The sequence below is a fragment of the Molossus molossus genome, unplaced genomic scaffold (genome assembly GCF_014108415.1).
Source record: "Molossus molossus isolate mMolMol1 unplaced genomic scaffold, mMolMol1.p scaffold_m16_p_7, whole genome shotgun sequence".
Lineage (NCBI taxonomy): Eukaryota > Metazoa > Chordata > Mammalia > Chiroptera > Molossidae > Molossus > Molossus molossus.
Genome location: NW_023425401.1, coordinates 109774287 through 109792104, shown reverse-complemented (window position 1 = coordinate 109792104; position 17818 = coordinate 109774287). Strand labels below are relative to the sequence as shown.

Below are 17818 nucleotides of genomic sequence, written 5' to 3'. Positions count from 1 at the left end.
GCTAGTTCATGAACAAAATAAACTGGTGGGGAAGAAATGACAAACTTCTAATCCCAAGCAACACATGATTTAAATAATAATTAAAACTTAAACCTCCAATGATAAAATATTTTGACATGCTAAGCAAAAAATCAAATACACTCACCCAATTCAGAAGAGAATTTCACAATGCCTTTTTCTGAATCTTCAATATGATGATCTACCACATCATCAATCTTGTTAGCTTTGAACTGTAATTCTAATACTCGACTTGGACCTCGAGTAAAACGGGGATAGAATTTTTTGGGGAACGGTCCATGGGGCCCAGACCCCTTGATGGGCACATTCTTAAATGGCTGAGTCACTTCACTGAAATTGAAATAAACAAAAAGCAAAACCGTCCAGGTCGCAGAAGTAAAAAGGCATCCATAACAGAAATAGCGAGCTGTGACACTTCCCATCATAGACCTAGCATAGCTGAAGGGCCATTTTCATTCCCCTGCAAGAGAAGGATAGATGTGTCAGACACTGCGGGACACCTGTAAATCATCCACCAAGCTCATAGGCAGTTTCCCAAACCACCCAACTGCACTTCTGAACTATTCACTTAGGATCCCCAGGCATACTATTAACAAGGATTCAAATGGAAAAAGATATGTGGATAACCAAATTAAAAAAATAAATTCAGCAATTAAAACCACAGACCAGTGTGTTAGTGCTCAGAAAATCTATGACAGCAAAACAGCTGACCTGCCCATGTTAATGGATACTGCTCCACCTCTGTTCTGGATTGCTTCCAGTTTGGTGACTTTTTTCAGATCCTAATTTTTAATGAGGAAAATACCAGTATGACATGTGTCATGACAGTACATCTAAGATCCCTTCCAATGTAAAATTACAAGACTCTTTTAACCCAAGGATCTTAAAAACTGTTATTAAAAAGAAGCAACTTGAAAAAACAGTTCTCCTTTCTAATCAAAGATTAAACCTACTCTAATGCCTACTCTAGATTAAACAGTTACATTTTAAATTTATAACCAAAAGAGTTCAAATAATTCTATTTTCCCTCTCCTTATGATGTCCTATAAACAACACAGCACCACAAATTTTTCCTAAGCTTTCTGATTATATATGGTCTTCATGGAGGCCTCACACAACTTCCTGAGGAATCCTTTATCACACAACTTCCTGAGGAATTCTTTATAAAGAGACAAACGTACATAATACAAAACAGTTTCACGGAACATTAGGGCAGAGAAACCCTATGGCAGCAGTTCTGAACCTAGGGGTCGAATGACCCTTTCACAGGGGTCGCCTAAGATATAACAGTAGCAAAAGTACAGTTATGAAGTAACAACGAAAATAATTTTATAGTTGGGGGTCACCACAACATGAGGAACTGTATTAAAGGATCACAGCATTAGGAAGGTGGAGAACCACTTCCCTATGGAAATAATGTACACACAGAAGAAATCTACAAAGTGATACTAATACATTACTCTTTATTTCTACAGTTGAAATAATTTTAAACATAATAGTATCACCCTCCTCAAAATCTAGACATAGCAAATCAGCATCGGTTAAGTTCCACTTCAAAAATTAAACTATTTTGTACGTTATACCATAAGCCTAGGAGGTGGTGGATAAACAGCTCAATTTCTTGACTACCGCCAACCAAGTAGTTATTTTACTACATGTCAATTCAAAAGCTTAGAAAAACAAACAAACCAGCAGCACCCAAACTACAGTGACACCAAAGGAGCGGCTGGGAATGACAGCACAGAAGGAAAGCCAGGCACCAGTGCACTTGCTGTCGTGTCGGCTGTCACACTGTCAAACGAAAGACACGTACATAAAACAACTGCTGTATTTGTAAGTGGAGAAAAATGTTCTCTAAGCAGTGAATGGAGCCATCAAGGCAAATAAGACAGAAAGTTGCAAATTTGCCACTTTGCAACAAAAGTGTAAAGAATAGAGGAGAGACATTTAGGTGAAACATTAAAATTTAATTTAAACATTATAACTTCCTAGAATATTCACTAGCGGGTGGGCAAAAAGCAAGCAAACAACATCAAAAACAAAAGCGCCCTCTCCTGGAAAGGCCATGGAGCCCTGAAGTGCAAGAGCGACGGCACAGGCCACTCTGGTCTCAGCAAGGAGCTCTGCGTCCAGGGAGCAGTCCCTCCTCCAGCTCTGTGACCAGACGGCTGTCCAGATTGTCTTCTCAGACTATTCCAGGCCTTCCCACTCCCACCTTGGCCTTCTCAACCCCGAACACAGAAGTGGCCCAGGCAGAAGGGACAGGAAGAGGAAAGCCGGCCAATCTCTTCTTTAATCACAGGGAGGGGCCAGAGGATGGCAATCAGGGCTGTTCCATCAAGCAGCTCTGAACAACAGACTCACGTCTTTTTCTTTACCCCAAATCCCACCAGCATGTTGGGCAATTTTCAGAGCCCTTCAAAACCCTAACTACAAAATTTTTTCATTCATGTTCCTTTTATAACCTTTACCCCTATTCTATTTAAGAAACCCTGCCCCACCCCGATTTCATCATTATTCAGAACTCATCTTAAGCCTTAAACTAAAACCACACTCTGACCACAACCCTGACTCCCAGCTGTGTCATTCTCGCCCACACTATACAACTCTTCAGTCTCACTCTAGGCCAAGTCCAGACACCCAACCTTTCCCTTACAGTTAAGATTTCTTTTATTTCTGTCTCCAGGCACACATCCTTTAAAGTTTTACTTCCTCCCTATTCGTTCAGAACATGTTACGTAACATTAGAAAGTGCTAAGGAATGAAAATAAGGCAGGGAAGAGCAATATGAAGTAGCAGAGGGTCTGTGACATTTCAGGTAGGTGGCCAGCTAGGCCTCACCCAGAAGGTGATCGCCGAATCAAGGCCTGAACAAAACAGTGGGCACTGCAAAGATCTGGGCAAGAGTTGTCCCTGCGAGTGCAGAGCAAAAGCAAAGACCGTCAAAAGGAAGTGTGCCCAGTGGGGTCAAAGTGCTTGCGTCTGTCTTACAGACCACATGCTCTAGTCACAAGACAACCACACAGGTTAAAAAGCAACCAATGGCAAAAAGATAACTAGAAAAATGAGAAATGTCTAAATGGAAATCAGAAATTATTTAGAGCCAAATAGTAAAAATATTACTTTTTCAAAACCGATGAGATAAAGCAAACACCAAATTTAACTAAGAAATTAAAACCTCCAAACACAACTTGAAAGCTGAACGTTTAATCTAATCTATGCTAACAAATAATGAATCCAGCATCTACACAATAAAGCCTTTTGCTTCATACTGTTTGTTACTCCTTCTATAAGCAATCACCTATGGCTTTAATACCCAGCTTTTAAGGAGGGTCAAAGCAAACCTTTAGAGGTTAGTTAATACCAAACAACTACTGAACAAATTCTTTCAATCATAAACTTGAAGTTAATTAAGCCAAAACTTCAGCAGTTAGATATCACTGTAATATATTTTTCAAAGGTAAATAAATGAATAAAAGGCTAACCAGCTGTGTACATGAACTTTCACTGAAACAAGGCAGAATGGTTTTATGTTTCCTTTTTTTAAGAGTATTTTATTTTTATTTTTTTATTTTTTTATCCTCACCCAAGGACACTTTTCCATTTATTGTTCAGATAGAGTGGGAGGGAGGGAGGGAGAGAGAGAAACATCAATGCAAAAGGGACACATCGAGTGGTTGCCACCCGCACAACTCAACCCGGGCCAGGGACAAACTGCAACCAAGGTACGCGCCCTTAGCGGGAAACGAACCCGGGTCTCTCTGGACCCCAGGCTGACGCTCTAACCGCTGAGCCAAATTGGCCAGGGTGATTTTACATTTTCTTTAGTCATGGTGTGGTGGCTGCTCAGGGACAGGTGACCCTGTAAGCCGAGAGTCAGGGTTTTGCCAGGGAAGTACAGAAGAATGAGAAGAAGTATATCCACATGCTGATTAGAAGGACAGACCACAGATCTAAGCCAAGCAAGGAGAAATGGAGGGATGTGGAAAAATGGGGCAGGATGACAAATATGTATGGGCCAATGGATTAGAGGTCCTGGTGTGGCTGAATAACTGTTGGAATTATGTACCTGAGAGAGTGACCTGGAAAGTCTGTGATGTAGTTGGAAAATGAGCTGCCAACACTCAGATTGTGGAGAAATACAACTAGTGATAGAAGAATCCTTTCCAGCTCCGTGAACTGGAGATATCTTAATGAACAATGTGCCTGTAGTACCGGCACACCTCAAACCAAACATCACTGCTGCTGTTAGCATCTACTGTTGTTACAGCAGAATGTGCTGTGGCACACGAGGCCACAGAAGTCTGATCAGTTTAAATCCCAGCATCATTATCAGATTCGAGTGATCGTTTGTGTGTTTTTTTAAATCCTCACTCGAGGACATTTTTCTTTTTATTACCAGAGTAGGAGGGAGAGAGAGAATGGGAAAGGAAGGGAGAGACAGAGAAACATCATGAGAGGGACATATCAACTGGCTGCCTCCCGCACGACCCGACGAGGGCCAGGGATGAACCGCAACCAAGGTACATGCCCTTCACCGGCGCTGAACCCGCGACTCACTGGCTGACGCTCTAACTGCTTAGCCAAACCAGCCACGGCAAGGGAGGGGTATTTCTTTACAGCACACTAGTTTGAGCTAAGCAGACCCATTTTGAGATAATTTTCACAGCCAGTTTCTATTAACAAAGAACGAATCACACACCAGCTACTAAATTATGCTCCATGAAGTAAATTATGTAAAGTTCACTGGCACATTCCTGTTATGCAATGTCATTCCATACATGATACTTGAAATCATTCCATTAATCTCCCAGTGATAGCCTATTAAATGTAGTGAACAATCCAACATTTTTCTTCTGAAAATCATGCAATAATCCTAAAGGAAAGACTAATATCTAGAACACAGTAGGAGCTCTATGTCAGACACCATACAAGGTGCTGGGAATTTGTATTTTGCTCTGCAGTCATGCCAAAAAAAATCAGAAAATACAGATGAGCAAAAGCTTAAACATTAAAAACCCACCTGAAATCTCACCACTATTAATGTTTTGCTGTAAATTCGACTCCTTATCTTTAATCTCTATACCAGCTATAAAATGTTATACTATCAGCACTTACCGAAAAAAAAAATTTAATAGATTCGGGTTAGTGGCATTATGGATAATTTTTCTGGTTACTTTTCTTTATTTAAAACATTTTCTACAAAGAACATGTGTGTCTCTTTTAATCAAAGTAAAAATTTCTTAGGAGCCCTGGCCGGTTTGGCTCAGCGGTTACAGCGTCGGCCTGTGGTCCGGAGAGACCCGGGTTCGGTTCCCGCTAAGGGCATGTACTTCGGTTGCAGTTTGTCCCCGGCCCTGGTTGGTCGTGCGGGTGGCAGCCACTCGATGTGTCCCCTCACGTCAATGTTTCTGTCTCTCTCTCCCTCCCACTCTATCTGTACAAAAAAAATGGAAAAATATCCTCGGGTGAGGATAAAAAAAATAAAAAAAATAAAAATTTCTTAGGAAAAAACTTCCTAACTTAGAGATATAAGAACAAATTTAGGCTTTGAGGCTTTGAATCTCAGAAGCAAACGATTTTAGCACATAAAAAGGAATATATATATATATATTCCATCAATTTGTCAAAAATGTAAGAATAAAATTTGAGCAATGAACAAATATTCTAAAAGCACCATTTGAAAAACCGTTTTTCTTCAATGAACCACTATCTGGCTTGAAATTTGTGTTCCTTTTAACTGTTTAACGTTTTTACTACAAGACTAATGAGACAATTCTATTTAACTAAACAAGACAGCATTTATTTCCTTTAGTAAAAGATAATTTTCATAATATTTAATGAAGTTTAAAATGTCTATCTTGAAATGTTAAGTATTTACCTTTCAGTAGTGTCCAGCTATTTTCTCGTCAGTATACGCTCTATTCCAAATTGTCAAACAGCAAACATTTGTTAGCTTTGTCCAGAAGAGACACATGACTGTAGCTGAGGTAAAATCTGAATGTGAGTACAAATACTGACTTACAGCAGTGCCCTTCCTGAACACCCCTGTGAAATGACCAGGTGATGACAACACAAAAGTACACCTTATTCTTTCTCATTCCTTATCTACCCTGTAAGACTAGAAGAAAACACTGCCACCAACATACTTCATAATTACAAATAAGAGATTACTGAATGAGAAAAGGTTCAGAGCAAATTCCAGACATCATATGCTCCCTGGAAAATATCTTTTGACTCCCCTCTGATATTTATGAATCTCCTCTAAGAAAATCTAAGGAGAACATAAACACGTGCGGTGTCTCTATTTTATATCTCAAATGCAGGGGAAAATCACATCGTGATGCTGATAGGAGAAAGAAGAAAAATTAATTAAACGCTAAAAGAAAAAAAAAACACTGAAAGGACAGACAACGTAACATGCAAAACACCTGCACTAACCAAGCTCGGGACACCTGCTGGTCAATGACTACGGGCCGGGAGAGGACGACCATTACTCTTTTTGTTGTTGTTGTTAATCCTCATCCTCACCCAACGATATTTTATCCATTGATTTTGGGGGGAGGGGGGAGAGAAACATTGATATGAGAGAGACACATCAACTGGTTGTCTCCCACATGTGCCCCAACCAGGGCCGGGGATCAAACCTGCAACCCAGGTACATGCCCCTGAATGGGAATCGAACCCTCGGCCTTTAGTCTGCAGGCTGACGCTCTAACCACTGAGCCACATGGCCAGGGTCTGACCATCATTCTTTAATACCCTGTCTGGTCAAATGCCCAGGTAGAAAGGAGCAGGAGCAGCTCTCCCTGCTTAAGGCCAGTGGAGGACAATAAGGAGAAAGTGGCCATAGCCTCATAAGGGCCTCACAATAAACATTTACTTCATGGAATCATTACACTGCAGATCTTTCTAACCATATATTCTACTATAAACATGTTTTTTAAATCCTTACCTGAGGATATTTTTCCATTTATCTCCAGACAGAGTGGGGAGTGGGGGGGGGGGGCTTCGATGAGAGAGAGACATATCAATTGGTTGCCTCCTGTACAATCCAACCAGGGCCGAGGATCTAACCACAACCAAGGTATGTGCCCTTGATCCGAATCAAACCCGCTTCTTTGGTCCACAGGCCGGTACTCTAACTGCTGAGCCAAACCAGCCAGGGCCTACTATAAATATTTAATATGCTTTATTGGGATCCACCACTGGATCCATCTTTTTTTTTTTTTTTTAATCCTCACTCGAGGACATTTTTCCATTTTTTGTTAAGATAGAGTGAAAGGAAGGGAGAGAGAGAGAAACATTGACATGAAAGAGACACATCGAGTGGTTGCCACCCCGCACGACCCAACCAAGGCTGGGGACAAACTGCAACAGAGGCACGCGCCCTTAGTGGGAACCGAACCCAGGTCTCTCTGGACCACAGGCTGACTCTCTAACCGCTGAGCAAAACCAGCCAGGGATGGATCCATCATATTTTAATAACTCTTTTCTGACCTCATGTGCCACTCACGGAAATGCTCTGAATGCATATGTCTTTATCCCAACAAAACAAAGCATATTATTAGGTTATCACAGGGGTAATAAAATCAAGTGTGGTCAGAAGCCAAGCAGATAAATGAGCAAAGAGAGAGGAAACATAAGAGTGGTGGAAAGTGGCAGGGTATGTCTCACACTTAAAGAAATGTAAATTCCAAAACTAAAGAAGCTTTGTTGATCAGTCGGCCTCCAGACTACAACTCCTGATAGAGGTCATAAAATGAATAGTACACAATCACTTAGGACCCCCACCCCAAATTATGAAAACTATTATCTCTTTTTCTCCTTCTGACCATAAAAAGGGTTTTAAACCCAAAGTACATCTAAAGGGTGACCATCCTCAAGAGAACATGATCTTAATTATTCTATAATCCAATCCCAACCTTGCTTTCTCCTCCCTTCATGTATAATCTTCCCTATGTCCTCTCCTTAATTCCAAATGTATAAAAGCTGCACAAACTCATTTCTTGAAAGCATTTTTCTCTGTTGAGATCTCACTTCCAGGATTATCCTGTTTGGCCCAATCATAAAAAGTCTCCATAGGTTTGGTGTTCTTACATCAACAAAATTAAAAATAGAACTACATATTATACAACCTAGCAATTCCACTTCTGGGTATTTATCCTAAGAAATCCAAAACAGTCATTTGACAAGATATACACACCCCTATGTTCACTGCAGTATTATTTACAACAGCCAAGATACGGAAGCAACCTACGTGTCCAAATGGATGAAGATGATGTACATATATATACAATGAATATTACTCAGCCATTAAGAAGAATGAAATCTTGCCATGTGCAATAATATGGATGAACCTAGAGGATATTATGCTTAGAAGTCCATTTCCATCCTTAGAACAAGAAAAGCTGGACAAATTGAAAATTAATGATACATTGGATCCATCAGAGAACTGAAGTTACGGGGCAAATTGCCACCCACAGCTGAGATCTGCTTACCTGGAGCAAAAGCTGCTGGAGCCATAAACTCGTGCTGGAGGCGGGGTGTGAACTGGCATGAGAGTTAGAAACTCCAAGGATGCAGTCTTGGGAGGACAGGCACACTTCTGCTGGCTTTACCTCCAGGAACCCAGCAGGTCCTCAAGGTGACATCGAAGGTGAAGATCCCAGAAAGACCCTCTGGTGAATCTGGCAGGGGAGGGAAAGAGTAATCACTGTGAAACAAGCCCAGAGCCTTTTCCATAAAAAAGGTCAGGAAAGGATACTCCTCCCACTCAGGCCCCTTCTAGCCTTAGGGTCATATCTAAAGAGTAAAAAGATAATCAACAAAGGTCAAGGCTTAAAGGAAGACTGGGAACTCCTCAGCTAGGGAAGGGAGCAGACTGCAAGGGGGGAAGCCACACCAGCGGAGAACCCTTGCGAAGGACACAGGCTGAGACTTAATCAGAAGATTACAGAAATCTTAACCTCCCTCTCTCTTTACTGCCAGAACAAGAGCTGAATACACATTCTTCTCTAGCCCACATTCACCAATGTAGATCACTTTCTGGGCTATAAAACATACTTTAACAGACATAAAAGATTTAAAGTCACAAAGTCTATTCTTACACACAATGAATTAAACTAGAAATCAGTAACAGAAAACAAAAAACCCTCTGATGTCTGGAAATTAAACAGTCTCAAGAGAAATTTAAAAATATTTGAACTAATTGAAAATATAACATCAAAATTTGTGGGATGCAGCAAAAGCAGAACTTAGAGGAAAATCCACAGCATTAAAATGCATATATTAGAAAAGAATATCTAAAACAAACAACCTAAGCTTCCACCTTAGGAAACCCGAGGAAGAAGAACAATTTAAGCCTAAGGCTACCAGAAGAAAATAAATAATAAAAATTAGAACAGAAACCTGTAAAATTGAAAACAGAAAAAAAAAAAAAATCAATAAAACTAAACACTGGTTCTTTAAAAAGATCAGTAAAATTGACAAACCTCTAGGCAGGCTACCCACTCATCACCATATAATAATAAACACTACAAAGCCCTCTATGCTTACAAATATAACTTAAGATGAAATGGACCAATTCCCTGAAACTACCAAAACTCACACACAAAAACCTACACACAAATGTTTTTTAGCAACCTGACTTATAATTGCCAAGATTTGGAAGCAACCAAGATGTTCCTCAAAAGGTGAATGAATGAACAAACTGTGATACAGCCATACGATCAAATATTATTTTGAAAAAAGAAAAAGAAAGGGAGAAAGGGGTGAGAAGAGAGGAAGGATCAAGCCACATGAGATATGAAAGAATCTTAAGTGCATTTTACTAAGAAGTCAGCTTCCAATTATATGGCATTTCCATATCCTGGAAAAAGTGAAACTACAGAGGTAATAAACAGATCTGTTTGCCAAGGGCTCAAAGGGTGGGGAGGGTTAAACAGGTGAAGCACAGATTTTTTTTTTTAATCCTCACCCAAGGACATTTTTCCTTTTTTTGTTCAGATAGAGTGGAAGGGAGAGAGAGGAAGAGAGAGAGAGAGAGAGAAACATCGATGTGAAAGGGACACATCGAGTGGCTGCCACCCGTATGACCAACCAGGGCCGGGGACAAACTGCAACCGAGGTACGTGCCCTTAGCGGGAACCAAACCCGGGTCTCTCTGGACCACAGGCCGGCGCTCTAACCGCAGAGCCAAACCGGCCAGGGCCAGATTTTTTTTTTTAGGTTAGTACAACTTCTGTATATTAAAGAGATAGATACACAACACTGCTTTTGTCAAAACCATAAAACTTTACCTAACAAAAGAGCCCAAAACATGCATGCAAATTTTAAAAATTATTTAAGAGCCCAAGGGACCCTAGAATAAAATAGAAAATGAGAAGAAAAAAATCTAACTATTACAAATGTATAAAACAATCTCACTGAAGGGAATAGGGGAAAAAAGGTGCTGACTTAATGATGGAAATGGTGGGAGCCGACTAGACTAAATGCAAATGGAACTGTGCATATGCACCGTACTCTAGTTGACAAAGTTGTTTCCCAGGGAGAATTAATTCTGAAAACACCGTATGTACAGTCAGTCATGCAGTCAGTTAACCTCAGGGAACCATTCTGGGAAATGCAGTTAGATAATTTCATAGTTAAAATGGCCACATTACTTAAAGCAATATACAGATTTAATGCAAACCCCATCAAACTCCCATTGGCATTTTTCAAAGAAATATAACAAAAATCATCATCAAATTTGTATGGATCCACAAAATACCCTAATAGCCAAAGCAATCCTGTGAGAAAATAACAAAGGTGAAGGTATCACATTCCCTGACTTCAAATTATACTACAAAGCTACAATAATCAAAACATTATATATTGACAGAAAAACACACAGACCAATGAAACAAAATTGAGAGCCCAGAAATAAACTCACACATAAATGGGCAACTAATTTTCGATCAAGGAGCTACAAACATACAGTGGAGAAAGGAAAGCCTCTTCAATAATGAGTGACGTTTGGAACATTGGAAATGAAACTATACTGCTGTCTGACACCATATATAAAAATTAACTCAAAACGGATTTAAAGACAAATATAAGACCTGAAACAAGAAAACATGTACAAAACTTATGGACCTTGGTCTCAGGTTTTTGTGAATCTCACCCCAAAGGCAAGGGAAATAAAAGCAAAAAAATACATAAATAGGACTACATCAAACTAAAAGGCTTCTGCACAGCAAAAGAAACAATCAACAAAACCAAAAGGCAACCAACCCAATGGGAGAAGATATTTGCAAATGTTACCTCTGATAAGGGGCCAGAATCCAAAATATGTTAACAGAAAACAAAAACAAAACTCAAACAATTCAACAACAATAAAAAATCCAATTTAGAAAATGGGGAGAGCCTGCCAGTGTGGCTCAGTGGTTGAGCATCAGCGCATGCACCAAGAGGTTGCTGGTTCGATTCCCGGTCATGGTACATGCCCAGGTTGTGGGCCAAATCCCCAGTAGGGGACATGCAGGAGGTGGCCAATCGATATTCTCGCTCATCGGTGTTTCTATCTCCCTCTCCCTCTCAAATCAATAAAGAAAAAAAATAAAAAATAAAAAAAGAAAGTGAAGCATAACTTCCACTCCTGAAATGTGGGCTATGCACAGGGACTTCCTTTAGAACAGTACAGTAGAAAATGAGAAAAAGAGGAACTTGACAGTGGAGAAAACTGACAAACAGTACCTCACCCCAGTGATGGATGATCATGGTGAGAATATGTATCCTTGATAGGGTGTGATGAGAACATTTTACTTCTGTGGTTTTCTTCCCCAACATCCAAACTCCCAATTTAACACTGAGAAAAATATCAGGCAAATCCGTATTGACAGACATGCTATAAAATACCTGACCATTATTCCTCAAAACTATCAGGGTCATCAAAAAAAACAAAAAAAACAAAAAAACACCAAACAAACAAACAGAAGGGAAGTCTAGGAAACTTGGCTGAATGTAATGTGATATCCTAGATAGGACCCTTAGTTTAAAGGACATTAGGTAAAAACTAAGGAAACCAGAATCAAGTATGTATGCTAGTTAATTATACTGATTTATTAATTTTGATAAATGTACAACGCCAATGTAAGTTGTTAATAACGGAATCTTGGTATGAGACTCTCAGCACTATCTTTGCAATTTTCTGTAAATCTAAAACTATTCTATAACTAAAAGTCTACTTTAGAAGATTAGAGGTCAAAAGGAACTTGTTTTATACTGCCAAGATCATCTAATCCCATAGCTGAGATTTGCTTCAAATTAGCCAACAGGAGGTAAAATAGGTGTGATTTAGATGAATAAAGATTGACTACTAGATTTTTAAAAAATATATTAATATTTTCTAAATTTTCTATAATAAAACTGTGTGTGTGTGTGTGTGTGTGTGTGTGTGTGTGTATCACCCAACAAATGCACCTCTGACCATGACCCTTATATTAAGATTTTGGGTTCTGAGGTACAGGGTGGGGCAAAAGCAGGTTTACCAATTGTTCATATAGAAAATACTACAACAACTAATAAATAATACAAGATTAAACTGTTTTGCATACTCACAACTGTAAGCCTACTTTTGCCCCACCCTGTATGTTGGTTTCTATGGGTTGTAATGCACTTGCTTACACAATTTAGTCCTCAGCTAATTCTGGTGCATGAAATCAAAGAACACAGATTCTTTGGGTTTTTTGTTTTATTTCACTTTTTTGGTACATGCCCCTAGCGGGAACCGAACCCAAGACTCTCTGGTCCGCAGGCTGATGCTCCAACCACTGAGCCAAACCAGCCAGGGCGGGTTTTGTTTTTTGTATAGAGTAACTGTTTTCTCCTCACTTCTGCCTCCTCATTATTTAAAACAAGTTTCATTGGAGATTAATTCTTCAATTTAGTCTTTAGATAACAGAATGTTCACATGGAAATGCATGTTGAAGGGTAAGTGTAGATAGATGCAGAGTTGTCAGAGTGGACTGTGCCAGTGAAGTTAGTCTCACAGTGCCAAGTCCACTCTCTCTATTCTACTACAGTGGTTCTCAGCCAGGGGCTGAGATATTTGACAACGTCTGGGAAAACTTGGCAACCTCCCCACCCCCGTCTCTTGGCAATGTCTAATCATGTTTTTGGTTGTCACAACTGGGAGGATTCTACCAGCATCTCACGGGCAGAGGCCAGGGATGCTGTTAACATCCTACAATGCACAGGACTGCCCTATCAACAAAGAATTATCTGGCCCAAAATTGCAACAGTACCAAATTTGAGAAAACCTGTTCTATTCTGTTATGCTGGGGCTGGGAATCTACATACAGCACTTTTCAGACTGTTGATAAATGAGAGAACTTGGATAAAGCTTGGCAATACATATGGAAAAGTCTTCAGTCTCAATAATTAGTAAAGACATGCAAATAAAAATAAGACATTTTTGCCCTGGCCGGTTTGGCTCAGCGGTTAGAGCGTCGGCCTGCAGTACAGAGAGACCCGGGTTCGGTTCCCGCTAAGGGCACGTACCTCGGTTGCAGTTTGTCCCCGGCCCTGGTTGGGTTGTGTGGGAGGCAGCCACTCGATGTGTCTTTTTCACGTCGATGTTTCTCTCTCTCTCTCTCCCTCCCACTCTATCTGAACAAAGAATGGAAAAATGTCCTCGAGTGAGGATAAAAAAAAAAGACATTTTCTAACTCTTGAATTAGCATTTTTAATACTCACTGAATAAGTAATTAAATGATGCATTTATCAGTAATAAAATTATAAACTGCAGGACACTTATTTTTTTCATTTATTATTATATTTAATCCCCATCTGAGGATATGTTTGTATTTTTAGAGAGGGAAAGGGAAAGAAATATCAATGTGAGAAACATGGATCAGTTGCCTCCCATATGTGCCCCAACTGGGGATTGAACCTGCAACCTAGGTATGTGCCCTGACCTGGAATCAACCCCACAACCTTTTTGGTGTATGGGATGATGCTCCAACCGAGCCACCCTGCATGGGCAATTGCAGGGCCTTTTTAAAAAGCTTTTGACAATGGCACAGGAGACTTAAAAACCTTAATATCCCTGGTCAGTAATCTCACTTTCTCTAAGAACAAAAATCCTAAAGAAATAATAAATCAGATGAAAAACTCAGGCAAACTCTAAAAAGTGCAATAAAGATATAAACAAACTTTATAGAAACAAGTATGGAGGTGAAATTAATTTTGTATGAAAAACTTAAGAAAATTTCTTACAAAAATTGAGATGTGATTTAAGTTTGACTTCAAAGATTAAAATTTCAATGCCAAATAGTGAAATATTTTAAACAGAAAGCCCAAGTCTTGGGAAATTGCAACATGTTTGTTTTTAGTCTTCCCAAATTGAATAGCAAGGAGAATGATTGGCCTAATGAATACACACTGGCTGGATGAGGTTAGTGGAAGGTGATTAATTTGCTCTGGCCCTGAGGAGAATTAACATGTTCTGCAGGCAAAAAGGAACGTCTATAAGCAACTATATCTTAGGAAGAAACTTGTAGGAGCAGTGTGTAAAACGGTTTGGAATGAAGAAAAATCTAGAACCAGGGAGTCCAGTAACAAAAATGCCAGTAAGAGGCAATCATGGCTTGATCTACAGCTGTGGAAATCAATGGAATGTCGGGTCAGAGGCACTTATCAACTTGACTAGACACAGGACCCTAAGGGAAAGAAGAATAAAAACACCAGCTTTCAAGTCTCAATGACAGGAAACATGGAGAGAACAGTTTTAAGAGCATTAACAAATGAATTTTGTTTTGAACAGTTGCATTCAAGAGAATACTGTATGGAGATGCCCACTGCTTGAAATGCAAATCTAAGCCTCTGATAGAAGTTAAAAATAAACATCAAAATTATGGTTTAAGTAATGAAGAGGGCAAAAATGGATTAGGGAGCAAGCTCTGAACCTCTCATGCACAGAAGGAAGAGCCTACCAAGGACCTGAGAAGAATCACAGTCGGAGAACCTTGAAAGGGTCCGATGACCAGCAACACCAGGTGTCACAAAGATTTATTTAGAGAGATCAAGCTGAGGGAGTTAAGGTGGGAGTCATCAGATTTAGCAATTAGTAAGGCACGAGGGTCTTTAAGAAGTAAGTTTTAAAATGTGAAGTTTGGTAGTTCCTCAAAAAGTTAAACAGCCCTGGCCGGAGGGCTCAGTTGGTTGGAGCATTCTCCGGTGCTGCAGGTTTGATCTCCAGTCAGGGCACAGATGAGAGCTATCCATGTTCCCTCTCTCTCTTTCCCTCTCTAAACATAGAGAATTTTTTTTAAAAGTTAAATTTATAATTCCTATCCAAAGAACAGGGACTCAAACATACCTGTAAACACATATTCACGGCAGTATTATAGTAGCCAAAAGGTGGGAACAACCCATGTCGGTGAACAGAAAAATGGAGAAACCACCCTCATACAGCTATGGAAGAGTGCTGTCAGCCACAACAAGGAATGAAGTTTCCTGTGTGCAACAACATGGGTGGACCTTGAACCGTAAGTAAATAAGCCAGACACAAAAGGGCAGATACTGCGGGATTCCGCTTGTGTGTCCAGAACAGGCCAATTCGATAGAACCGGGAGGGGACGGGGAGTTCCTGCTTGATGGCCAGTTTGTTTGGGGTGATGAAAAACTTGGAAATGGACCGTGGTGACCGTGACAGTATGGTACATGTACTTAATGCGCCCAAACTGTACACTTCCAGTGGGGAAAATGATAAACGTCGTGTTACACATAATTTACCATCACCTTTTCTGAAGTTAAAAAATAAATCTAAAAAGCTGCAAGGACCCTGGCCGGTTTGGCTCAGCGGTTACAGTGTCGGCCTGCAGTCCAGAGAGACCCGGTTGGTTCCGCTAAGGGCATGTACCTCAGTTGCAGTTTGTCCCCGGCCCTGGTTGGGTCGTGGGGGTGGCAGCCACTCGATGTGTCCCTTTCACATCGATGTTTCTCTCTCTGTTCCTCTCTCTCCCTCCCACTCTACCTGAACAAAAAATGGAAAAAGGTCCTCGGGTGAGGATGATAAAAAAAAAGGTGGAAAAATGTCCTGAGGATAAAAAAAAAAAGCTGCAAGGAACAGCACGAAAGGTCATGTGAAGATGGGGCCCCGCGCCCCCACGCCCGCAGTGCCTGCGCAGGGAGGGCAGCGGTCTGTCCTCCCGCCCGTAGGCGGCAGCGCACAGGCTGTTTCTACATAAAAGGGAAGCCTCGAGGCGAGTGGGTCTGCAACGGTGCTTGGGGGGGGCAGCAGCACCCCAGCGCCTCCGGGGTGCAGGGCAGCAGACAACGCCCCTCGCGCGCGTTGGGAAAGCCGAGCAGCCGGGGGTCTTCCCAGGACGACCCCGCGCCGGGCAGCAGGCAGCGCCCCTCAAAGGGTCTGTCGGGCTGCGGGAGGGGCCTTGGCGTTTTACGTTCACCCCAACGGGCCGGGCTTTACCGAGGGGCGACCCCGTGCGGGGCAAAGCATCCTTGTCTTCTAACGGGGACCCGCAAAGGGCTCATCAACCAACTGCCCTGTGTGTACCGGGTTCAAATCCCGACGGGCACAAAGCAGCTGTGAACACTTTGATGACAATAATAATAATAAAATAATTATTATTATTTGGGGGGTGAGACTTTGAGGACAATGTCTTGTCAACCGAATGTCACGCGTGGACCAGGTTCAAACCCCGACGGGCACAAAGCAGCTGTGAACACGATGATAATAATAATAAATTACTATTATTTGGGGGGTGAGACCTCGAGGGCAACGTCCACCACCAATGCCGGCGCGGACCGGGTTCCCATCCCGGCGGCACAGAGCAGCCGCGCGAACCCTACTGCTGACGACGGGAACGGGGACTTCGGGGGGACTCGGGGCGCAGCGGGCCCCCGCTCTGACGGGCACTCTCCCCCGCACCGCTGGGCTCCCTCCGGCGGCCCGGCCCCGCGGCCCGACCCGGCGAGCCGCACCCCCCCCCCCCGCCCCCAGCACGCGCCCCACCGGAAGTCCCTCGGGGCGGGCGCCGAGGTCTCCGGCGTCTCCGCGGCCCGCACCCCCCGGAAGCACCGTGTCCGGGGGTTGCAACGCCGCACGCGCCGGCCGTGCCCCGCCGAGGGCAGCCTGCACCCGCGGGCCCTGATGCGGGGGCCGCGCGCCGGAAACGGGGGCCTGCGGCGCTGGGGGACGGTGGCCGCGCGGGGCCAGACGCTGCCGCCCGGCCGCGCGCTACTCACCCCGAAGCGGGCAACGCAGGAGACCGGCCTTCTGGGACTCGGGCTGGGGCATCTTCTCTCCCACACAGCCCGGGTCCGAGCCGCACGGGCCGCCGCGGGCCCAGTGCCCGCGCTGCAGCCTCCACTCCGGCGAGAGCGCCCGCCGAGGCCACGTGACGGAGGCCCCGCCCCCGCGCGCAGCGGGTGACGTCACTGCCCGCAGGTGCGCGCGCCGCGGGCCCCGACGTCGTCCGGAACGTTCTCGAGGCCTCGCGCGCGTGGCCGCTGCCGGGCGTCCTGCCCCGCGCAGGCTTTGGGGCTGTGTTTTTTTTTCCTCTTTGATAAAGAGCTTTGTCAGACACAAATACCCTCAAACACGCGAGAACGTGGTCAGCGTCACTTAGGATGAAAGAAATGCAGGTTGAAACGTCAAGGTTTAGGCGATGCGCTCCCGGGAGCCATGCAAAACCCCGGGCGTCGGTGGGCGGGGCGCAGGGGACGCATGTGGGCGGGGCGCAGGGGCCGCATGCGCAGAGGGCCGCATGCGCGGAGCCGCCCCACGTGCAGCCGC

General features: G+C 42.9%; 1 protein-coding gene across 8 annotated transcripts in view; it reads right to left on the bottom strand.

Annotated features, from left to right (window-relative positions):
• The window catches only part of GALNT11 (polypeptide N-acetylgalactosaminyltransferase 11), a 40952-nt gene extending 23556 nt beyond the window's left edge, over positions 1 to 17396 (bottom strand). For 2 of the 8 annotated variants that reach the window (XR_004957336.1, XM_036246674.1), the window contains exons 1-3: positions 17269 to 17393; positions 8520 to 8708; positions 146 to 478 (exon numbers count right to left, since the gene is read on the bottom strand). Coding sequence is in view for 6 of the 8 variants with exons in the window: in XM_036246674.1 (XP_036102567.1) it covers positions 146 to 443 (298 nt within the window). In the remaining 2 variants the exon portion in view is untranslated. Of the gene's footprint in view, positions 1 to 145; positions 479 to 5899; positions 6010 to 8519; positions 8709 to 15379; positions 15510 to 17268 lie in introns of those variants that run through there. The other 6 variants (XR_004957337.1, XM_036246668.1, XM_036246672.1 and 3 more) reach the window with 6 other exon arrangements.
• Positions 17397 to 17818: the final 422 nt, after the last annotated feature.